Below are 24,706 nucleotides of genomic sequence, written 5' to 3'. Positions count from 1 at the left end.
TCCTTGACATTGGATAGTTCTCTTTCGTTTATGGGTTTTAATTTCCTCATGTGGAAAGTGGAGAGCTTGGAGCCATTGTCTCTCAAGGCTTTTCCACCCCAAAACTTCTGTGACAGACCCTCTGTGGTCCCTTGTTGGGACTTTCCAGTTTAACAAAACAAAACCTGACTTGTAAAAACTGTAGGATTCGCCCTCTCCCCCAACACACACGAAGGCACACACGCACATCCCTCAGTGAGGCACAGGGCCTCCTGGGGAAGCTGGGCACTCAGTGTCTGCAGAAATGGAGACCTTTGCTCAGCGGGACTTTTAGGATATCTTCCTTTGCAGAGGCTTGCCACTCAGCTCAAAACGATGGATAACTGGAAGGTCTGGTTAAGTGGAATCAGCAGTGGGAGTTAAGGAAGCTGGGGAGTGGATGACCAGTTAGTTACAGGAACCTCAGGGCCGTGCTCGCTCCCTGGCTCGGACTCCACCCTGGTGCCTCTCCCTCCCTCCCTTGCCCCCTAGGGCTAGTGCAGGGCTGAGTGGGGTGGCAGGTCAGGACACACTGATGGGTGATGGGTCAGCACCTGCCCTTGGCCAGTCTTGCCAACACCCCTCCTGCCCTCTGCAGCCTCCAGGTTGGATGAGGGGCTGCAGGGTGAGTGCAGAGGCTGCCCTGATTGGGCCCATCCTGTCCTCTGGTTTGTACCTCTCCCTACTTGGTAGCCCCTTCTCTTGCTCTACCTTTGCCAAGCCAGGAGCCTCTTTCCCTGCTCCAAGAAGCCTCCTGAAGAGCTCTTCCCTCATTCCAAGGTGCTGCCGGCTCCCTCTGACTGCCTTCTTTGGTCATTGTTTGTTATTTCTCTTTCTCTGAGTTTGTCTTTCCCACCAGATGGTGGTACCCAGCAGGGAGGGCTGAACAGGGACTTAAGATTTTATTTCTGGTTTTATAGTTTAGCAAGCACAGGGCCTGGCACTAGAAGGTTCTTAGGGAGTGTCTGTGGAGTAAAAATAATGATTGCTATATTCCTTTTTGCCCCGTGCTGCTCTCGAGTGATTTAAGTATGAATTCTTTAAGCCTCACAACAGCCTCATTACGTTATTCCCATTTACATGTGTAGAAACTGAGGCAGATACAAGTCACTTGCTCCAGGTCGTACACGTGGGAAGTGGCAGGACTGTGCAGGTTGCTTTTATCCATTACGCTCAATGGCCTTCAGGTGAATGAATTCTCCTGGTTGCGACTTTGTGGAGGCTAATTGGGCCACCTGGGGTGCTGGGAGTTCTTCCCAAAGACAATGTCTAGTTGTGGGATTTTGCAGCTCATGAACCTTCCATGCGGTCTGGAAGGACGTCTGTGCAGCTCCAGCTTGTGGGTGGTCCCTCCTGCCTGGAGGAGGGAGGGTGGGCTCAAGGACCTTTCTGAGATTCCAGTACACCTTCTCTGGGCAGGTTCCTAGCTATGATGTCCCTGGGTTCCTGGTCTGGAAAATAGATCCAAGGATTCTGTTTGTCTCCTGGGCCTAGGATATAATCAGGTGAGGCAGGAAAGGGCCTCAGTTATTGCCAAGTGCAGGGCAGACATCCTTGGGCCGTTGTTGTTGCTTTCATGCCTCTTGGGGGTACAAGATAAGAGGGAGGAAATAAGGGGTGATATGACTGACTGGTACTCAGTGATATTTGGGAGTGCCTACTGTGCGCCAGGCTTGGGCTAGGTGAGGGGAGATGGTCCCTGCCCTCCCACAGCTTGGCAGCTCAGATGCCAACTGGAGCTTGTTACTAGATCACACCTGGGAAATGCAGTCTCCCTCGACCCAGTCTTTTTTTTTTTTTTTTTTAATAAATTTATTTATTTATTTATTTTTGGCTGCGTTGGGTCTTTGTTGCTGTGCGCGGGCTTTCGCTAGTTGCGGCGAGCAGGGGCTACTCCTCGTTGTGGTGTGTGGGCTTCTCATTGCCGTGGCTTCTCTTGCTGTAGAGCATGGGCTCTAGGCACGCGGACTTCAGTAGTTGTGGCACATGGGCTCAGTAGTTGTGGGTCACGGGCTATAGATCGCAGGCCCAGTAGTTGTGGTGCACAGGCTTAGTTGCTCCACGGCATGTGGGATCTTCCTGGACCAGGGCTCGAACCCGTGTCCCCTGCATTGGCAGGCGGATTCTTAACCACTGCGCCACCAGGGAAGTCCAACCCAGTCTTTTTTAAGGCAGTTTAAGGAAGAGGCTCAGCGATAGCCAGACCTGGGTGCTGAGGTTCAGGGGCATGGGAATGATGGGCTTGGATTCTGGAGCTGGATGGCCTGGTCCATCTCCTGTCTCCACAGCTCCCAGCCATCCCACCTTGGGCAGGTCATGTCACATCTTTGACCCTCTGTTTTCTCTCCTGTGAAATGGGAAAAACCTGTGAGGAAATGGGCCTTACGATGAGCAGGGTAGTGGATGCCATACTTATGTTTCCTTGTGTTATCCCCACAGCAGCTATGCCAGATAGGCCTCCCTGAACCCATTTTACAGATGAGGTCAGAAAGGCTCAGGGAGTTAAGTACCTTGACAGTGAATGCCCCAGAGCATGTGAGGGCTGAGTGAAGGTTCAAATCTAGGTCTTTTGGTGCTAAAGTCCTTGCTCTTTTCTTTTCATAACATTTTGCTGCTTTGTATAAACAAGGCTCCCCACGATGAATATACCTATCCTGTACTCAGTCAGGAGGGGAAATCCCAGATGCCTGGGAGTGGGGCCTGGTCAGCTCGTGAGTTCTCTGTGGGTCCCTCGATGTGTCTGAGCTGGAGAAGATCCAAGACCAGAAGGAAGTCTCAGCCAAGGCCTTGGAGGGTTTTAGCTCTTCCCCCTCACTCCTGAGAACGTTCCTCAGCATAATCAGCAAGACCACAGTCCAAGGAAAGACTCTGGGCGGCTCTCACTGGTCTGGTGATGGCTTTGGCCTTGAGAGCCTGCGGAACCTGGCCTGCCCAGGACGAGGCCTGAAGTTCTTTCTCGTGATGTTGTTTTCTGAAGGCAGGCGAAGCTGAGCTGGCTGCTCCAGGATGCACCACAGCTCTGAGAAGGGGAAGTAGAAGTCCTGCTGGCTCTGCAATGGCGTGTGAACCGCAGATGGACCCCAGCGGGGCGGCCGGCCCCTTGCCCACCTCCTCCCCTGGGTGGAGCGCCCTGCCTGGCGGGAGCCCTCCTGGCTGGGGGCAAGGTAGGATCATGACCCTCAATTCCTTCCTCCCCTGTCCACCCAGGATGCTGAACTGGACTCACATAGTATGATCGAGGGGAGGGGAGTGGAGGGGCATCCTTAGATGAGGGTGGGCATTTGGGGATGTGTTTCCAGGCCAGTTTCTGTCATTTCTACCTATTCTCTCTGTCGCCAACTCCTTAGATTGCCCTCTGCCAGGATCCCTGCTGTAGCTTCCTAGCACCTCTCCTCCTTGCCTCTTCTGTTCTCTGCATGGTGTCTCAGAGAGATTTTTTAAAATGCACAGCCAACCAAATCACTTTCTGTTTCAGTGTTTCCCATTAGGCTTAGCATGAAGATCTATCATTCACCAGCTTGCAAGGCCTGCCTAAATGGCTCTTGCTGACCCTGTTCTCTGTTCCTGCCATGCTGCCCTGCCCCAGGACCTTTGCACCTGCTGTCCCTTCTGTGTGTTATGCCCTTTCCCTGCCTCCTTTTCCCTGCTTAATTTCCATCCATTCTTCAGAGCTAAGTTCAGATATCCCTTCCATGGGGAATCCTCTCCTGATGGCCCAGCCTAAGCCGGGACCCTCTGCTATATCCCTGTTTCTCCCTATAGCAATTACCAGTCTATAATTAAATAATTACCTGTGTAATAAAGTGTTGAATGTCCAGTTTCCTCACTAGACTGTAAGCTCCATGAGTGCAGGGGCCCTGTTTTGCTTTGTTCATCACTGTGTCTATAGTACTTAGCACATGGCTTGGCCCGTAGTATTATTATTATTTTTTAAATTTTATTATTACTTATTTTATTTATTTATTTTTGGCTGCATTGGGTCTTTGTTGCTGTGTGCGGGCTTTCTCTAGTTGTGGTGAGCGGGGGCTACTCTTCGTTGCGGTGCACGGGCTTCTCATTGCAGTGGCTTCTCTTGTTGCAGAGCATGGGCTCTAGGCACCCGGGCTTCAGGAGTTGTGGCTCACGGGCTCTGGAGCTCCGGCTCAGTAGTTGTGGCACACGGGCTTAGTTGCTCCGCGGCATGTGGGATCTTCCCGGACCAGGGCTCAAACCCGTGTCCCCTGCATTGGCAGGTGGATTCTTAACCACTGCACCACCAGGGAAACCCTTGGCCCATAGTAGATGCTCAATAAGTATTCTGTTGAATGAATGAATGAATGAATGAGTGGCTGGGCATAGGCAAGGGGAGATGGCATTTTGCATTGTGGCTTGTTTCTTAGATGATTTAAAACTTTAAAACAAGGGTTCCTTTTTTGACTACTGTTATTAGGAAAGCAGTTCACATACACACACACACCAGTAGAATGAAATGGAATGGAATAATTTGCCTTCAGCTCTTTGAAGATATTGCTCTACTGGTTTTTGGCAAGCCAGTTCTTGCCCCTTCATAGGAAATAGCTCCCTGTACACACACACACACACACACACACACACACACACACACACACACACACACACACACACACACACACGCTTCTTTGGTAGCTTTTCAGATCCTTTTTCTTAGCCTAGGTGTAAAAACAAGTATTTCTAAGTGGAGGACTTGCAGTTCTCCCTTTGAGGAACAGATGAGCGAGATTATTGCCAAGAATCCAGGAACTCATGGTTTGAAAGGGAAACAGAGACACTGTGAAAAGTCCTCGCATTGCTCAGGCAAACACTGTCCTCAAAGTGCAAAGAGCCAGGCTAGGGGAGCGGTTCACAACCTCCACGCCTGGGGTCCAGCTCAGCGTGGGTTTTCTGCTCTGTGCTGTGCAGTGGTGGGCTAGTCTGAGGCTCCGCACAGCACGACTGCCTGCATTTTTTATGCTACCCTTTCTCTTCACTTCTTCTCTTCTTACTTTCATTTCCCCTGGTACCACCAGGCAAGCTGGTTCTCCTTTCAGAGGTTCAGTTCCCTTTTCCATTGTAATGGTTTTGCACCTTCTAGGAGTCTTGGAGGATTAAATGGAATCACGACCGTGAGCCTAAGCCCGTGCCTGGTGCCTAGGATGGGCTCAGTCCCTGGAAGCTATTCTTATCATATTTTATTGTTCTGTTTTATTTTGGTCTTGATCTTCTTTTTGTCTGTTTTCCCTCATTTGCTTATTTTTAAATCTAATTTTATAATTTTATCTTTTCATATTTTATTTTATGAAGCCACCTTAAATCCTTTCTGGAACAAGGTGTGGGAAGGTAAAAACCAACACAGCTAAACTGGTGTGCCTTTATGGTAACTTAGGAGCTTTGACAAGCTGGCTTTTAAATTATGACAACAGTAGCAGCCAGTCATTCAGTACCCATTTTGCACCAGCGCTTAATTTTCATCATCTTAATTATTTGCAAAATCCTCTGTGGTGGATATAATCATCCTCTAAGGGGATGGCCAGGGATTAAATTGTTTCTTCAAGGTGCTCTGTTAGTGAGAGGCTGAGTTACCATTTGAACCCCAAACCATCTGGCTTGTGCTTTCCCCACCTCATTTATACATGAAGCATTTATTTAGTGCCTACTGTACACCTGGCACTGAACCCAGCTCAGGGGATTCAGTGATGTGCAAAACCAATGTGGGAGTATAGAGTCTGATGGAGACAATGGACTTTAATCAAGTAATTGCATACACATGTGCTCATCTTTGATAAGCATAAAGGAGAAGAGCATGTAGTTATGGGCAGGTTTATCAGACAGATTTGATCTGCTACGAGTTTAGAATGTCAGGGAAGACTCCCTGGGCAAGGGATTAATGAGGTGGAACACAAATGGTGACTTGGATATAACGGAGTGAGGCTAGGTGGATGTGTCCTAGGGAGAGAGCCGGAAGAGCACGTGCAAAGGCCCTGGAGTGGGAGAGAACACTACATGTCCAAGGAGCAAAGGAGGCTGGGGTGGCAAGACAGAATGAGGCTGAGCCTTCAAGGTGAGTTTGGCAGGAGGCTAGTTCTTCGAAGGGCCGGGGGAGCTTGGTAAGGAGGTTGGTTTTTGCCAGAGGACTGGGAAGCTATTGAAAGTTTTACTCAGAGAATTTGTATTATCTGATTTGTGCTCTGGCTGCTGTGTGAATGCATTGTAAGAGGAAGAGCAGGTTGGAGAATCCAGTTAGGAGACTACGGCAGGTACAGGGAGAGGTGAAGGGAGCCTGGCCTAGGGTTCTGATGAAGATACCAGGGGGTGCACAGAGCTGGGAGAGATTTTGTTGGCCCAGGTGGCAGGGCCCAGGGATGGACAGGGTGAGGGGTTAGAGGAGCGTTTGGTGGGCCAGGGATTCCCAGGAAGGCAGAGCTAGTCATTTTGCTATAAGACTCAGGGATTGCCCCGAGCTGGGCCCTGAGCCAGCAGGTAACATGTTCATGGTTTAATCCCTTCAGTCCTGCCTCCTCTTCTGAGCAACAGCTACAGAAAATGTGCTGACATATTCAGCTCCCAGCCCTGCGTGCTGAACGCTGGGACCCTGGAATCTCAGGGCTGGACTGCCCCGCAGCAGCTGCCCTGGCTGCGCACTGGTGGCTCCCTGGGCCTCGTATGTGACGGAAGGAGATCTCGGTCCTTTTGTTCAGTTTCTCTACTCAGAAGGGAAGTCGGTTTGTCTTCTTTCTGCTGCCCTTCCTCCCTGGTCCTGAGGGGATTTCACTGTAGCTGGCCTCCCCCGGGTCTCCTGGTCTGGCTTCATTGCAGCCCTGCAGGGCAGGAGTTTTGATAGCCGTTGTGACAAGCCTGAGATTATGTGTGTTTCTGAGGTATGACTTCACTCAGTATATGCTTTCAAAATGTTGAGCGAGTGCAGAGACACTGGGGAGGGCTTGCGTGTAAGTCAGCGGATTAGTTTTCTGTGACTGTTGTAACAGGTGCCACTAACAGTGGCTTAGCAAATGCAGTTATTCTCTTACAGTTCTGTAGGTTAGAGGTCTGACACTGGCCAGACTGTCGGCTCACAGTCTGACAGCCCTGGTCAGCAAGGCTGCATTCCTTTAGGAAGCTCCAGCGGAGAATCTGCTTCCTTTTCTTTTCCAGCATCTAAAGGCCACCCACAGTCCTTGGCTTCTGAAGGCTTAAGCCATTTTTTTTTTTAATTTTATATTTATTTATTTACTTGGCTGCGTCGGGTTTTAGTTGCGGCGAGCGGGCGGCACACGGGCTTCTCTCTAGTCGTGGCGTGCGGGCTGTAGAGCACGCGGGCTTAGTTGCCCCGTGGCATGTGGGATCTTAGCTCCCCGACCAGGGATCGAACCCGCGTCCCCTGCATTGGAAGGCGGATTCTTAACTATTGGACAACCAGGGAAGTCCCCTTCCGCCATTTTAAAGCCAGTAAAGTTCCATCTCTCTGTACCTTTCTTCCGTAGTCACATCCCTCCTGGCTCTTCTGCTGCCTCCCTCTATCACTTCTTTTTTTTTTTTTGCTGCGCTGCGGGGCATGCGGGATCTTAGTTCCCTAACCAGGGATCGAACCTGTGCCCTCAGCAGTGAAAGCATGGAGTCCTAACCACTGGACCGCCAGGGAATTCCCTCTCCTCCACTTTTGAGGATCCTTGTGATTACAGTGGGCCCACCCAGATAATCTAGGATAATCTCCCTATTTCAGGCCAGCTGATTAATACCATTAAGTTCACCTGCAACCCCCATTCTCCTTTGCCATGTAAGATAACGTATTCACAGGTTCTGGGGGTTAGGGCGGGGACATCCTTGGGGGTTCACTGTTGTGCCTACCACATTGTTACCTCTTACTTAGACTCCGAGCGCACTAGGGATGTAAGTTGTTTGGTTGCGCTTCCTTTGCCATCCTCGAATAAATGTCTGCTGGATCATCTCCTCAGTGCAATTAGTTGTTCAATCTCTGTTTAAATATCCCTTGTGAGGGGGAGCCCACTACCTCCCAGACTGTGTGTGGACAGCTCACATTCTTGGGAAGTTCTTCCTTTTGTGGTCTCAAATAATGTCCTAATAGCCTCCGGCCTCAGTTCTGTCTCCTGGGAGCTTTCTAGTCAAGTCCAGTCCTTCTCCCTTGGGGGTTTGAGGATGGCAAGTCCCTCCTCTCCATGAGAATGTTCTCAAGGCCAGAGGAGGTGATGCCATCAAGGTCTGGGCTCACCCGAAGTCCTTATCGCTCAGCCAGATGAAGCTTGTGGTCTGCTTTCAGAGCTCCACAATGGCCAGGTCCTCACCGTTCTCCGGATTGACAATACCTGTGCACCCATCTCCTTCGATCTGGGAGCCGCCGAAGAACAACTGCAGACCTGGGGCATTCAGGTGAGTGCTGACTTTATTGAGTCCTTAGTACTTTTTCTTCCGTCCATCCATCCATCCACCTACCTGTCTGTCCGTCTGTCTATTCTATCATCCAATTATTCACAACATTTTTATTAAACACCTACCCTGTGCCCAACATGGTAGGGGGTATAAGGAAGATGTCCTCTCCTTCCAATTAATTCACTTAACAGATGTGTGTTTTGGGGTGTCCACCCTGTGCTGGCCACTTAGGCGGTCACTGAGTACTACAGAGGTGACTAGGTCCCCGTGCCTGGCGTCACACTGCTCACAGAGCCCAGTGGGCGAGGTAGACACGCGTCAGGTAAAGCAGAACAGTATGGTATAAACGCTGCAGTCGAGGGATGCACAAGGCATTGAAGACATTCACAGGAGAAAATGATAAACTCAGCTCGGGGAGCAGTGGTTATGAACGTGTCTGCCTTAAAACTAAAGCAGCCAGTTATTACACTGGCAAAATGGGTTTATTCGGTAATAGCAGAAAGTTGCAATTCGGGACAAGCATGCTGTAATAAAAACTGGGCAAGTCTGGAGAAACAAAGGAAAGGACCATTCTTTTATAGAGGTAAAAGAGAAGTTGGGAGGGGCTCTTATAAACAAAGAGGCCAGTGGGGGAAACTGGGGGTTCGAAGTGTAGTGGCTTTTCATTGACTGAGTTGTGACAGCCTGTCATTGGCTGGGCTATTGCCAGGCGAGGAGAAGATCTTCCTTCCTCCTGCTGAGGTAGTAAAAGGCAGAAACCGACCTTCTTCCTGTTGGAGATGCAAGGTGATTCTTTTCCTGTTTGGAGTCTGCAGATGACAATGAGTGGTAGGGCATGAGAGCACCTCCTTCTGGCCTTCCCAACTCTGGGATAAATGAGGTTTCCTTTATTCATTCTCACAAAAGCTTTGCAGAGGAGCAGATACATGATCTGGGCTCTTGAAGGAAAAAAAGGAGTTTGCTGGGTGGACAGGAGGAAGGGCATTTTAGGAGAAGGAACTGGTTCTGCAAAGGGAAGGGTGCATGAATTCATTAGATAATAATGCAGTACCTTCAAGCATAGTGATTCGAGGCATAGGCTTCACGGGGGTTCATAGATCTGGATGCAGATCCAGCTCAGCTGCTTACTGCCTGGGTGACGTTAGGCAGGTGACTTAACCTCTCTGAGCCACAGTCTCATCATCTGTAAAACGAGGGCAATATTAATACCTATTACACAGGGTTTTTGTGTGGATTAGGAGAAGTAGTGCTCGAGGAACACTTGCACTGGCCCTGGCACATAGTAAATGTTCAATAAATTGTGGTATTGCTATTAAGTTCTGGTTCTTGCTCTTCTCAGATCCTCCAGCATGATTAGGCCTTCATCTTCACTGCCCAGGGAGGATTATTTATGGATGAGGAAGCTACATGGCTAATTTTACCCTGAAGACTTGAGAGTTTACTCCTTTAAAACAGAATTGCATTATGGTTTAAAACAACATTTTATCACCGTTAAAGGGAAACTTTCCAAGTTGACAGTACTAGCCCCACATCAGCACATGAGCTGGTTTTACTTCCCACGCTTCCTTTCAGCCTTTGTACAAAAGAACATTTTTCTTAAACAGTTGTCTTCAGATTGGGTTTTCTTAACTGATGAACAGTTTACATGTTGTTCTACCATGTTCCTAAATATCATCTCTAATGATTAAATTTTGTGTTCTTAAGCAATCCATTCTCATAGGACCTTTGCTCTATGACATTTTTTATTTGGGCAGGAAGATGTGAATTTTCAGTATCTTGGACTGTATTCATAGTTACTGATGGTACAGTTTGAGAATAACACTTGTGTATCAAGTGTTCACTATGGAACCAGCACTGGGCTTGTGTACGCATACACTTAGACACACGTATCTATCTAAGTAAGAGAACAACGGCCCCCAAAGATGTCCAGATAATATGTATATACATACTATACGTATATTTATTGTAAATATTGTATATGTATTATCTTATTTAATATGCCTATCACCTCTACAAGGTGTACTTTGATTATCCTCATTTTATTTTATTTATTTATTTTTTTACATTTATTTATTTATTTATTTAAGGCTGCATTGGGTTTTCGTTGCTGTGCCCGGGCTTTCTCTAGTTGCGGCGAGCGGGGACTCCTCTTCGTTGCGGTGCGGGAGCTTCTCATTGTGGTGGCTTCTTTTTGTTGCGGAGCACGGGCTCTAGAGCGCAGGCTCAGTAGCTGTGGCGCACGGGCTTAGCTGCTCCGCGGCATGTGGGATCCTCCCGGACCAGGGCGCGAACACGTGTCCCCTGCACTGGCAGGTGGACTCCCAACCACTGTGCCACCAGGGGAGTCCCAATGCTCATTTTAAAGAGGAGGAAACTGAGGAGAAGTGGGGTTACTTGCTCCAGGTCACACAGCACACGAGGGGCAGGGCCAAGGTTTGGAGACCCAGGGCTGGCTGACTCCACGGCCTGCACCTTAACCGTTAGGCTATCCTGGGTCTGCTGTGAGGTGCTGAGCCTTGGGCTACAGGGATCCCTCTCCTGGATGTCCTCTGCGTCTCGAGCTGTCCCACCTCCCCAGTGGTGCCTGTCCTCCTCTGAGCCAGAAGCTGCACCCTGTGACTGCCATGCAGTGCTCCATGCTCGTCATTCTGCCTTTGGGGGCAGCCAGGAATGCACCTCATCCCCCTTCCACGTGATAGCCGCGTGAACTGGCCACAACACGCTTGCTGGTGGCAAGGAGTGGGGCGTGGTTCTCTGTGGCTGACGGGTCTCTTTCCCTTGGGTGGCCAAGCAGGTCCCGGCTGAGCAGTACAGGAGCCTGGCTGAGAGTGCCCTCTTGGAGCCCCAAGTGAGAAGATACATCATCTACAACTCGAGGCCTATGCGGCTGGCCTTCGCTGTGGTAAGAGCGAGGGAGGCCTCTGAGACGCTGCTGCATTCGGCGTAGTGCCCTGGAGCCTGTTGGCGTGGGTAACAGGTTTGGGGGCTGGTGGCTGGGCTGCCTGGGAGAGAGCAGTACACCTGGACCTGGGTTTGGTATAAGAGGAGATTCATGGGGGAGAGTTGTAACCAGCTCCCCATGTAGAGGATGGGAGGCAGGGTTTATTAAGGGCAGAGCTGGGGGATTGGGAATCTGCAGACCCACCACTGAGGCTCTGGACTCAGTGTCTGGCTTTGTCAAGACTTTCCTCCTCTCTGGGACTTGGTTTCCCCATCTGTTCAACAGATTGGTCTATTTCGGCTCTAATCATATATGTGTGTGTGTATACATATAAACATATGTATACACCTATATATATACATAAACACACACAGGCATACAGAATATGGCACAGCCAGTGTTGGAACCCAGGCACTCTGGTTTCCGCATCTGTGCTCTTAACCACTGTGACCTGCCACTCCTCTGTATGTATAAATGGTCAAAAAGCACTTTTGACTCCCATGTCCTGCTTCTAGGAGGGGAAGGGATGGCAACTGGCAGTTACTGATTTCCTAAGAAGTGCTAGGCTGTTACATAGGTTATCTTATTAACCCTTATAACAACACTGTGAAGTAGGTATTATTATCCCCATTTTACAGATGAGGAAACTGAGGCCCAGAGAGTTGTTACAACTTGTCCAAGGTCACCTAGCTGTTGAAGGATCAACGTGGGCTTCTGATTCAAATTTATCTCACTCCCAAGCCCCCTGCCCTTTTCTGTTTTATTTGAATTCAGAGTAAGCAAGGATTTGGAGTAGCTATTCTAACCCCTTGCCTCTCCCTTTGCTTTTGAACAAGGAACAAGGGCCCATTCTCACAGACCACCCCAGTCGCCCACCCCCATCAGTCTCTGACTGGCCCCGTGAGCTCTCGCATCCATGGAGGGTGTCAGAAGTGGCCAGGGTGTCCCTTGGAATGGAGCTGCTTCGTTTGAGGACTGGTGTTCCTGACCGTGCTCTTTCTCTGGCTTCTCCCAGGTGTTCTATGTGGTGGTGTGGGCCAACATCTACTCTACCAGCCAGATGTTCGCCCTGGGGAACCACTGGGTGGGTGTGCTGCTCGTGACCCTGGCTGCCATGAGCCTGACCCTGACTCTTGTGCTCATTTTCGAGAGACACCAGAGGAAGGTAAGACATCTGGGGACTCCAGCCACGCTCCCTCCAGAAAGGCTGTGTGGACAGGAGAATCCCAAGTCAGATTTTTCTTTTACCTGCTTCAAAGAATTTCCCCAACCATGAAAATTCACCCTGGCCCACGTGCCCAGTGACTAAAAGAAATCAAACCACACGTGTGATTAAATCCTTTCTGTTTTTCTCTCTGATCCCTGTGGGTTGTTTTTCTGGAAGCAGGCTGTGTTTTGAGAGAGCCTGGGAGCGGGGAGGACGGCACTTTGAGGCGACTGAGCCCTTCCGTGCACCTCCTCTGCCTGGGTTCTCGCCACAGCCCTGTGAGCGAGGGTGTTTCCTGGACCCACCTCACAGCACAAGGTACCTGGGGAGAGGTGGATGGACTCTACCTGGTGCTTGGTTGACAGTTGTGTCTCATTTGACCCCAGTAACGAGCTCTGAGGCAGAGAGTGGGTGGGTGATCAGGGAGTTTAGGTAACTTGTCCCAATCCCACTCTGAGTGGCAGAGTGGAGGTTCAAAGCCTGAACCCTCTGATTCCTGATCTCATTCACAAAGGAGATTGATACCCCCTGGCTTAATGTATGGTTTGCTAATTGTCTTCTGCTTCTTCAACATCTGTCTTTTGTTACTGTTGAGCACTTCATATGTTGTAGGTCATCTACTAAATGCTTTACATGCATTAACTCATTAAACCCCCCAGTAAATCTCTGGGTAGAGGCTTTTACGTTCATTTTGCAGGTGAGGAACCCGAGGCTCCGAAAGGCCCAAGAAGTAGTCCAAGGTCATGCTGCTAATCAATGACAGAGCTGGAATTCAAGGCCAGGACACTCAGATTCCAAGCCATATTCTCAGTCAATACCCAACTGTATTGGTGTTCTGTGGCTGTAACAGATAACCATAAATGTAGTGGCTTAAAACAACAGAAATGTATTGTGTTACAGTTCTGTAGTTTAAAAGTTTGACAGGGCTGGGCTGCCTCCTTTCTGGAGCCTCTAGGGGGGGAATCTGTTTCCTTGTCTTTTCCAGCTCCTGGAGGCCACCTGCGTTCCTTGGCTCATGGCCCCTTCCTCCATCTTCAAAGCCAGCAGTGGTGGGTTGAGTCCTTCTCACATTCTTGACTCTGAGTCTTCTGTCTCCTTCTTCTACTTTCAAGGCCCCCTGTGATTACATTGGGCTGTCTAGATAATCTGGGACAATCTTCCTATTTTAAGGGTAACTAATTAGCAACATTAATTCCATCTACACCCTTAATTTTTCAGTGCCAAGTAACATAAATTCACAGGTTCTGGGAAGTAGGATTTACACATCCTTGGGGGACCCTTATTCTGGCAACCAGCCCTCCACTGTCTTTCCAGCTGCTTCAGAAGCTCCCCCAGCACCTGGCACAGAGCTGGACTTTGAGATCTTTAGCAAACACTCCACTCTTGCGTCACTCAGGAGGAGAGGGCGGGATGTTGGGAAATGTGGTCAGGGTTTGGGGGTATGAATTCCATTTAGTGCCTGTGCTCACAGGGACAAATAGGAACGTCATGGCTTAATCATTCTGAAAGGGTCTTTGTCAGGCTTTGCAATGAGGCTGACAGAATAATGCTGCCCTTGGGCTCTTCTGAAGCTCTCATGGCCCCTGTGTTTGGCCTATATAAAAAAATCAATGGAGCTGGCTGCTTCTGCAGCAAGAACCTTCTCTTGGGGAGGGGGAAGAAGCAAAGTGCACTGCTTTATCAGGAGCAAGCAAAATATCTGGCACCTGGCAGGTGCTTCAGGGAGGCAGTTCAGGGAATGGCTACTGTGGCTCTCTGCCTCCTTCCTCCCTTTCTTCCTTATTCAGCTGGCATTTATGAAGCCTCCACAAGTGCCAGGGGATGTGCTAGGCACAGGGCACAGAGACAAACAAGACCCTGGATCTTTACGCGTAGGTGCAGCGTGGAGGCCCCAGGTACATAATAGCCCTTCTGTCATCACTGTTTGTTGATCCCCTCCAGGATCCTTTACTTTCTCATATGACCGTCGTTTAATGAGCACTTATGTGTTCTGTGTTTGGGGCCTGATATCCATGCCCAACAACAACCTCACAAGGAGGCAGGGTACCTCTGCCATTTGTCAGCCCTGCAACCTGGGGTGATTTATTATTTAACCTCTCAGGGCCTTAGTTTTCTCATCTGTACAATGGGATAATAATTTTAGCTCCCTCATAGGATTGTTGGGAGAACTAAATGACTTAATACACGCAACGTGCTTATAATCTTACTTGGTGTTACATAAATGCTCACTATGTATCAACTGTTATGATTATTTACTCTTCACTAGTGGGGAAACCAAAGCTCAAGAGGTTAAGTAACTAGTCTGTGGTCACACAGCCTCGCTCAGGTCTTCCTTTGAGCCTCAGCTCAAGGACTTCTTTATCCTCGGATCCCTCATCTCTCAGGACCATGCAGATCCCCCTTCCTGACCATTGTCACTCTTACTGTTTGTGTCCTACCAGCATCACATAGCATCCTTGAGAGCCTCAGCATTTGTACACACTGCCTTGTTTTCCCCTTGTTTGGGTCATTATTAGACTTTTTCAAGATCAGAAGGCTTATGAAGGCAGGCAAGACTCTTTTATCCCCTATAGAGTAAAACACATCACTAGGGTATGTTGAAAATTCCTAAAAATATTCGTTTGTGGCCAACATGGTACAGTGGAAAACATGGTGTCTTCCGTTCAGTATCGTCATCATAAAGGTATTACTAGGTGACATATATCGAGTGTTCATTCTTCCAGGTGTCCTACGTGAATTAACTCATTTCATCCTTATTCTAACCCTTATTATTAGGGGGTGTTATCTCCAATTTGGGCGTGAGGATGTGGAGGCAGAGAGATGGTGACTTATTTGCCCAGGGTTATATAGGTAGTTAAGAGATGGAGTCAGGGCCTGAAATCTTGGTGATAGGGGTTTCTGAAAGGGTGAACACCCTTGCTAAAGTTCTAGGCAAAACAAAATATAATCACCCCTTGATTTTCATAATACAGGCAGACCTTGGAGATACTGTGGGTTTGGTTCCAGACCACCGCTATAAAGCGGATATCACAATAAAGAAAGTCACACGAATTTTTTGGCTTTCCAGTGCATATAAAAGTCATGTTTACACTATACTGTAGTCTATTAAGTGTGTAAAAGCACTATGTCTAAAAAAAGCAATGCAGATACCTTAGTTAAAAAATAACACTGGTGGAAAAATGGCGTCGATAGACTTGCTCGACTCAGGATTGTCACAAACATTCAATTTGTAAAAAAAAAAAAAAAAAAAAAAAAATACAGTATCTGTAAAGCGTAATAAAGTGAAACGCAGTAAATGAGGTGTGCCTTTAGTGGCATTCCTGGAAAATTCAATGTATTTTAAAACCTATTCACAAAACACTTTAGGTTTATATGTAAAATGGAATTAGGTTGGCCAGTCAGAGAATTATGAATAGATTTTTTCACATGTGCTCATGCCCAGTGGGACATTTGGGGTTCAGGTAGGCTGGGGGACAGTCCTTCCACGTGCAAGATTCTCTGTCATGGGACGTGGCCTACAGTGGAAGGCATGTGTTTAGCATCCCTGGTCCTCGTCCCTAAATGCCAGCATTGCCTGTCCCGTGCCTGTGACAACCGTAAGGGCCTTCTCACACATTCAAAAGCTCCCTACGGGGTCCTTCCTGTTTTGGGGACCATTGTCTTTGATTGGGTTGCCTTCTAATTGCATCTGAAAGTCCTTGTAGGGTCTTTTAGAGCTTTGGGTCCTGTCACCCTTCCTGTCCTCTCCTCCCCGGTCTGCTTAGCACCTACTTTGTCATCCATGGCGTCATTTGGTTCTGGTGGGAAAAGAAGGAGATGGATTCCCAGAGCGCCCCCTCGGAGGGCCAGTCACTGGGTTAGGTAGTATGGAAAGTAGATGCTTTATTTCCACAATCGATGCTCAGAGCTCTCCAGCCCCCTCCTCCCGCAGATATGTGCGGCCCCCGACTGTCCCAGGCACCGGGTTAAGTGCGTCACACACACAATCTCAGTTCAATCTCACCATGTTCCTAAGGGCCGGAGACACTTTTTATCCTTCTTCAACAACTGAAGAAAGCAAGACTCAGAAGGGACACATTTGTCCAGGGCCACACCGCCGGGAAGTAGCAGAGCTGGGCTTCACTCGAGGCTCTCTGACACTGTTGAATTTATTGTCCCAACAATGCCACAGTCTGTCTTATAGGGGAGACAATGGATGTGTCTTGGAGACCAGGATTGTCCCGTGGTGTCTCGGGGAGGGACAGTGTGTGGTTATTGCCCAGGCCCAAGAGCTCCCCGGCGGCATGGAGGTTGGGCCATGGGGCTGGCGTTTGTCTTACAGGCCAATGCCAACACGGACCTAAGGCTGGCGGCTGCCAACGGAGCCCTCCTGAGACACCGGGTGCTGTTGGGGGTGACAGACACGGTGGAAGGCTGCCAGAGTGTGATTCAGGTACTGTGTCTCGGAGTGACCTCTCCAGTGGACCCACTTTGGGGCTGGGCTTTCCCAGTCTGCACAGTGTCCCCCGGAGTCTGCTAATGGAGATGGCGTCGGCAGCCCTTCCTTCCTCTCCGCTCCAGTGTTTCTTTCTGGAGACTCCTCTCTGGGTGGTAACCAGCAGCCTAGAACGTCCACGAGGCGGGGCTGGAAGGGAAGCTCGGAGACCATCCAAGCCACATTCCTCATTCAACATTTATTCAGCAAAGAGATGGGGCCTCCTCTATTTCGAGCCCTCAGTACCCAGATGAGGTCCCTGGGGAGGCAGGTCAGACCCTGAGGGCCTTGTCCTCCTGGCGTAGCTGTTTTCTTGGCCCCAAGGCGATGGGGAGATCTGACGTGACTAGAAGGAGGTCACACAGTGGGTCTGGGACACAGCTGGGCTGCTTGAGGCCCAGGGTGCCTGATCCTGGCTGGGCTCTGCCTGGGAGGATTGATAAATCTCCTCAGCACCATGTTCGCATTCTTAGCTGGTGAGGAGCCCGGGGTGTGGGTACAGGTGGGCCCCCAGCGGGCACAGGGTTTGACATTTTCCAAATCTGCACACGAAGCCACTTGTCTACCAGCCATCCAAAGGAGACCCCGTCGTGCGGGGGGACTCTGGGAGAGAGCAGAATGGCATGCTCACGCCGGAGACCGGGATGAATCTGGTCATCCCCAGAAGGGCAAGCCTCCAGCGAGGAGGCAGGAGGTGAGGCCGGTCTCAGAGATGGAGAGTTCAAGGTCTGGTGGGCTTTGGCCTCAGCGGTCATGGCTGCTTCTCTCCCCAGCTCTGGTTTGTCTACTTCGACCTGGAGGCCTGTGTGCAGTTTTTGTCCGACCATGTTCGAGAAATGAAGATGAGCCAAGAGGTGAGATACTTTAAGTGAAAAACAAATCAAAAAAATAAACCAGGAGGCTAAATTGTATAGATTGCATTACCTCAGTGTTGGAACAAGTGTCTAAGGAAAAGTTACTTGGAAGGAAGAATACCTCTGTAGAATCATGGTTGTTTTTGCCTAGGGAATTATGGCTGTTTTTCTCTTCCTTTTTAAAGAATTTTTTTTTTAAAGAATTATTTATTTATTTATATTTAATTTTTGGCTGCATTGGGTCTTTGTTGCGGCGAGCGGGGGCTACTCTTCGTTACGGTGTGTGGGCTTCTCATTGCAGTGGCTTCTCTTGTTGCGGAGCACGGGCTCTAGGCGCGTGGACTTCAGTAGTTGTGGCACGTGGGCTCAGTAGTTGTGGCTTGCGGGCTCTAGCGTGCAGGCTTAGTAGCTGTGGGGCACGGGCTTAGTTGCTCTGCGGCATGTGGGATCTTCCTGGACCAGGGCTCAAACCCGTGTCCCCTGCATTGGCAGGCGGATTCTTAACCACTGCGCCACCAGGGAAGTCCTCTTTTCCTTTTTAACTAGTCACATTTTACACGTTTTCTACAGTGAATATAAATTTTAGCTATAATAATAATAAATAACAGTGAGACTATATTTCATTTATAACAACAACAATAATAAAGATTCTGGCAGAGGAAAATACCGTATATTTAGATGACTTTCACTTGTTTGAAATCCTGAATGTTTTGAGAAAGAACGGGGAGAGTTTGCTCCACTTCCACAAAGGAGGAAACTGAGGCTCTGAGAAGCCGCATAGCTGGCTGGTGATGCCAGGTTTGGAGCCCAGCTCGCCTGTCCTCGAGCCCTGTGCTTCTTCCCTGGGATCCATTTTCAGGGCCCCGCAAGTGCTATAGTTGGCTTTGAAGTCAGGATTGTGGCTTAGCCCTGATCCGGACCCGTTGGTTCCTGTGTGGCTTTGGGCAATTCCTTTGAGCTCCAGTTTGTTCATCTGCAACATATGGGTAAAGATTCCCACGTCCCAGGCTGCTTTGAGGAGCAGATGAGAGCATGGAAGGAAAAGTGCTTCTGACCATACTTTTGCAGGAATTATCTGATCTCTCCAGTGTGGCTCAGCTCCAGAGTCTCCTGAGGTCAGCATCTGAGTCTGTAGACGGTCTATCCATCCTCTGTGGGTCTGCGGCTCAGGGAACCACCTGGCGTCCTACATCCACCTAACTTAGGACACCACCGAGTCCGTCTCTGTTTCCTTTGCAGTCCTTGCTGAGAAGCAGATTGAGCCAGCTGTGTGTTGTCATGGAGACTGGGGTGAGCCCCACGGTGGCCGAGGGGCCGGAGAACCTGCTGGAGGAAGCTCCTCTCCTGCCCAGCAGTCCTCGTCCCACGGAGAGGCCACTCATGCAGACCGAGCTTTGCCAGCTTATTCCTGAGGCTGAGCCAGAGGTAACAGGCACCTGGGCCAGTCAGGCCCCCTCCTCCCCCACCAGGTGTTTGCATAGAGTCCGTGTGGGGCTCTCAAGTTCTAGATTCCTGGGGACATGCCTTTACTGGGTTGGTAGGGACCATACACCTCTTCTAGCCTACTAGTTTTCAATATTCTTTTCCTCACCCCAGCACTTTAAAAGATAGCTTAGAGGAATCATTTTATACTTATTGGGTGCCCCTGCACCCCATTTAAAAAATATCTTGGTATTCTTTTGTGTAGTTGTATTGGATGTGTAGTTGCATATTGATGGATCATAGCCTACCTAACCATGAACATGTTGATGAATATTTGGGTCATTTTTAAATCTATCAATCAATCTGTCATCTCTCCATCCATCTCCTTAAATGGCAGTTGGATATTTAAATCTTGTATGCATCTCTGTTGAATTCCATTTCCTCCTGCTCCAGAGTTCTGTTGGGTCCTGCCACCCAAGCTGTCTGTTGGGTATGGTCAAGAGCTGGTAGACCAGAAGTCTGGTAATGTGGTTTGCGGTTTGTGCAACCCTCTTCTCACCATGAGGACAGACCCACTGTCTGGGAGACATGCAGCAAGGGGCGACCTCCGGCAGGGTGTGATACAGGAGAGCACTTGCATTTTCTTTTTAGCCAGTAGATTTGGGGATTAAAGGTCCAAACCAGCCCAGACTTTCCCTTTTGCATGGATGGGGAGTGGGGGGACCTGCAAATAGGACCGTTATGAGAGAAAATGATAAATATATTCATCTCTTCAAAGACCTGAACAGATTGATAAGATCACGTTCTTTCTTGTGCATGCATGTCTGGGTTTATGTGAAATAGCTTATTAACTATGATGGGTCTTTTAAATTATTTTTTCAAATTCATTCAAACCAATAGTAATACAATTTCCTGTCATGAATATCAAGTCTCAGTGTGTGTGCACATGTTTTTAAAGTAGCTGCCCTTATAGAATAGCAAAGGAAAATACAAACAATGCCCAAGTCTCAACCTGGGCCAGACTGTCATATTTCAGGAGGAACCCAGTGTATGCGAAAGGTGGAGAAATAGTTATAATGACCTCTTACATTTTTACAGGTTTTTATCATGCATAAAATTCTTTAGCATATCCTCTGAAGTATAGATTATTTTCCCTTCTTCCTTGATGGGTGAAATAAGCTTCCAAGAGGTCAGCTGACTCACCCAAGGTCGCAGAACAAGGGAGAATGTGGCAAAGTCCAAGGCAGAAACCAGTCCTGTGATTCTCAGGAGGCCAATTTTCTTGTCACAGTTCTTTGCTTCTTATGTTATCAATTTTAGAATAAATGGGCGGGAAGACCAATCTGAGTTAGTAAGTGGTAGGCTGTTTGAACTTTTCAACATTTTTCTAGCACAAAGGATAACTCCAAGGAAACACGGATCCTACAATGCTAGGTGGAGTTTCTGCTTTTTGAATAATGATAATGGTAGTGATATTGATGGCATTTATTGCGCATTAGGTATTGGGCTTTCTGTCCATTAGTGCCTTTAGTCGTCACTCCAGCTCAACCAGAAAGGTGCTGTGACTTTCTGTCTTTTACTGATGATGAGGAAGTGGGCTAAGCAAGGTGAGGTGACTTTGCTCAGGGTCCATCCCAGGGTGGCTGAGCTGACATTCCCATTTGGCCCTTTTGATTTGAAAGCCTATTCTTGATCCCTAACTGTACTGACATAAACAGGCTGGGTGTAACCCACACTTTACTTCATTACCTTCAGACTGGACGCAAGTACTGTGAAAGACTTCCATGCCCCACAAAAGAAACTGGAACATCTTTGTTGGAATCCCAACTGCCAGACAGGTGGATGGAACTTTAGAGACCAAATGTGTTAAGAGCATGTATTAAATACAATTAAAAAATTTTTTTTCCCTCTTTTTCACTTTTTAATTTTTTTCACTGCAGTAAAATATACAGACTATAAAATTCACCTCCTTAACTATTTTTAAGTGTACGATGCACTGGCAGTAAGCGCATTCACATTGTTGTGCAACCATCACTACGTCCTCCTCCAGAACTTTTTCGTCTTCCCAAATTGAAACAACATACCCATTAAATACAAATTCTTTTACCTTACCCAGCCCCTGAAAACAACCATTCTACTTTCTGTCTCTGTGAATTTATTGCTCTCGGTGCCTCTTATAAGTGGAATCATACCGTATTTGTCTTTTTGTGATAAATCCAGTTTTGATAAGCACTTTTAATATAGGAGTACTGTCTGAAGCAATTCAGCAGGTACTACTGTGTATGACTTGAAGAATCCTGCCGTCAGAGGGGTATTCCCCCAACCCTGCCTCCATTTACTGGTGATTTTCTTCAAGTGCATTACCTTGACCTCATGTACTTCACAAAATCACAGACACTTGAAACTGGAAAAATGTGTGTGTGTGCGTGTGTGTGTGTGTGCACAATTGGCTGGTATAAACCAATGGTAATTTCTCTAGTGCTTTGAGGCTCCCTAGCTTTTTTGTGCATATTATTATCACCTATTAGCAGTTAGGTTACCACCTCAGAGATGAGGAAACTGAGGCTGCAGGAGCCCCACAGAGCCTGAGAGCTGGAGTTCCAGACCAGTTCAGGCATCTTGCAGTTGTCCCGGGTGAGGGCCTTGCCGGGTTCTTCCTAGTGAGCATTACTGCTGGTCCAGCGGTGTAAGGACCACTTGGCGTACCCCTCGTGCTTCAGACACTTTCCTGTGGCCCTCACTCTGCTTCCCTACCTCTTCCAGGAAATGGCCCAGCAGCTGCTGGCAGTGTTTGGTGGCTACTACATCCGGCTCCTGGTGACCTCTCAGCTCCCCCAGGCATTGGGCACACGACACACAGACTCTCCAAGGATTCCATGCCCCTGCCAGCTCATAGAAGCCCACATCCTGGGCACAGGGTGCTGCCCATTCCTGGCCAGGTGACCTAGGGACGAAGGTACTCATCTTCTTCCAAGGCTGAAGGTGAGAAGTCAGGGAGGCCTCAGGAGCCCATGGTGGCCGACGGTGAGCCCTAGGCGAGGGGAGCAGCATCTGGGGGCACTCTGAGGCTGTCCGTCATGTCAGCACTGGGAATACTGTTCTCACTCCAGGACCCTGCGCAAGAATGGCTTGTCGACATCCCACACTGACCCCTGGCCTTTGCAGAAGCCGATGGTCCCACTCTGAGGTGCTTTCTGTGCTGCTGAGAACTGTGGGCGTGGATGAAAGGGCCACCCGCACATCCCTTTCATTGTCTGGAGAGCCCAGGAAATGTGAAGATGACCAGACCGGGCTGAACGTGTGTCCAAAGCTTGGTCTCAGGTGATGCTCCTGTCCCCACCCCCTTCTTGTCAGATGGAGACTCAGGACACTGCTCTTTGTGGCATTGCCTTGGGCCCCTTAGATGATAAGAAGCCTCTTCCCAATCTGAAGTGAATAAGTAAGTTCTCAGAATGTTCTCCGTTTTTAAGTTGTTTTTTCCCTACATTTTCTGAAAAACGATGGCACTTGGGCTTGTATGCTAGCACACAGGCCTTCAGGAGTAGGAAGCAAACAGCCTGTAACTGCTAATGGGAATATTTGGAAGAGACTGATCCTGTCTGATTGGAGGGTGTATTTTGTTCAACGGCATGCTTGCTCGTGGGTATGGTTTACTACTGCAGACAGAGAATGGCAGTTTGTTCCTTAACACTAACACTCCTGGAGTGAAGCGTAATCTGTCACTTGTGGAATTCCATGAAGAGCTCAGAGGCTGCCAGGTGCTCTGCTTCTGAACAAGTTTGAAGACCCGTTGTTCCCTAGGCCCAAATCCAAAAGCCCTAGCCTGGCATTTAAAGGCTCCCCAGCACCTAAGACCTGGCCTTCATCTGCAATTTTGGCTTCATCGCCCATAAAAATCCTTCATAGGTTGAAACTCTTTTCCTGGACTGACATACCTGTTCCTTTGTATCTGCTGGACTCCTATGCATGCTTTTGTAAAAAAAAATTTTTTGAATTGAGGTATATACAAGGTTCAGGTGTACAACATAGTGATTCACCATTTTTAAATGTTATACTCCACTTATAGTTATTATAAAGTATTGACTGTATTCCCTGTGTTGTACAATATATCTTTGTAGCTTATTTATTTTATACATGGTAATTTGTACCTCTTATCCCTTCTCCCTATCTTGCCCCTCTCCCTCCTATGCATGCTTTAAAGCTCAGCTTTCCTTACCCCTCCTTCAGGAAGCCTTTCAACATAGCCAGACCTGCCACTCTCTGCCTCCTTTATTTTTTATTTTTATTTTTAAAAAATTACCTCTTAATCCAGTAATCCAAATCATCTCACTTTTTTTTTTTTTCCCCATGCCACGTGGCTTGCGGGATCGTAGTTCCCCAACCTTGGATTGAACCCAGGCCACCACAGTGAAAACACCGAGTCCTAACCACTGGACCGCCAGGGAATTCCTGACTCTGCGGCCTTTAAATTCTTGATGTAGTTGCTGCCTTTACTGATGTTTTATGTTATTGATTCTGTTTTCCTGTGCATATACCTATTCTTCTAGCTAGACTATAAGCTCCTCAAGGACAAAGACTGCACCTTGTACTTTTTGTGCGTGACCTGGACTTGCTAAGGAAAAAAATTCTGTGGACTGAGTGCTTTGTCATCTCTATAGTAGCTTTTGCAAATTGCTGTCTGTACTCAGTTGAATGATGAAGTTGTCACAGACTGGGGTTCTGGTCCTCAACTGCCACTTTTAGTTCTGTGACTTTAGGCTGGTCCTCAGTTTACACATCTGTATAATGGGTAGATTGGATGATTCTTAATGGCCCTTTCAAAGCCAAAGATCTGGGAATTCCCATCTTTTTCTGTTCCATTTTAACCCTTGGCCTTTCTCTCTGTTATGCCTTTATCTACATGCAGAAAGGTTCTATAGACCCACACAAGTGAGGTGTCCCAGACCTGATACCCCTCTGGATGGAACACTGGCCTAGCCAGCAGGAGAGCTGTATTCTCATTTCAGATCTGCTACTTCTTAGCAGTATGACCTTGGTTAGGTTAACCTCTCTGAATGTCAGTTCACTCTGTAAATGAATCTGGTGAAGATGAAATGTAATTATGTGGGTGACTTACCATGTAAGAGATGAATCTGACTGTTCACTTACTCTGGGCCAGAGAAGAGAAAGCATGTACATAGACCAGCCCTTGGAAATGGCTCTTTTAGGCATTTCTCTTCAGCCAACAAATGCTGCGGCCCGCTTTGCTCAATGAGAATTATTCATGAAGGCGATCATTGTCTTTCTCACCTGCCACAGCGGAAGTGTGGGCTGTGAATGTGATCAATAGAAGCCCATATTTATCATTCCAACCATAAAGCCCTGGTAAATATAATAACAGAGAATAAAAATGTGTGTGTGTTGACAAAACA

At 48.3% G+C, this 24,706-nt stretch overlaps 1 protein-coding gene across 17 annotated transcripts in view; it reads left to right on the top strand.

Annotated features, from left to right (window-relative positions):
* TMEM268 (transmembrane protein 268) overlaps positions 1–24,706 on the top strand; it is a 32,899-nt gene that overhangs the window by 1,654 nt on the left and 6,539 nt on the right. For 2 of the 17 annotated variants that reach the window (XM_082470438.1, XM_082470440.1), the window contains exons 2-12: positions 2,996–3,182; positions 8,288–8,397; positions 11,189–11,299; positions 12,354–12,503; positions 13,531–13,594; positions 14,333–14,440; positions 16,867–16,977; positions 17,574–17,713; positions 17,793–17,873; positions 19,113–19,298; positions 22,059–24,704. In XM_082470438.1, coding sequence (XP_082326564.1) covers positions 2,996–3,182; positions 8,288–8,397; positions 11,189–11,299; positions 12,354–12,503; positions 13,531–13,594; positions 14,333–14,440; positions 16,867–16,977; positions 17,574–17,713; positions 17,793–17,873; positions 19,113–19,298; positions 22,059–22,238 — 1,428 coding nt within the window. In that variant the 3' untranslated portion in view covers positions 22,239–24,704. Of the gene's footprint in view, positions 1–2,995; positions 3,183–8,287; positions 8,398–11,188; positions 11,300–12,353; positions 12,504–13,530; positions 13,595–14,332; positions 14,441–16,866; positions 16,978–17,573; positions 17,714–17,792; positions 17,874–19,112; positions 19,299–22,058; positions 24,705–24,706 lie in introns of those variants that run through there. The other 15 variants (XM_082470447.1, XR_014265993.1, XM_082470448.1 and 12 more) reach the window with 15 other exon arrangements.

Source organism: Balaenoptera physalus (genome assembly GCF_965194825.1).
Source record: "Balaenoptera physalus genome assembly, chromosome: 7".
In the NCBI taxonomy this organism is placed as follows: domain Eukaryota; kingdom Metazoa; phylum Chordata; class Mammalia; order Artiodactyla; family Balaenopteridae; genus Balaenoptera; species Balaenoptera physalus.
The sequence above is the reverse complement of the archived record's forward strand: the minus strand, read 5'-3'. Positions and strand labels throughout refer to the sequence as shown.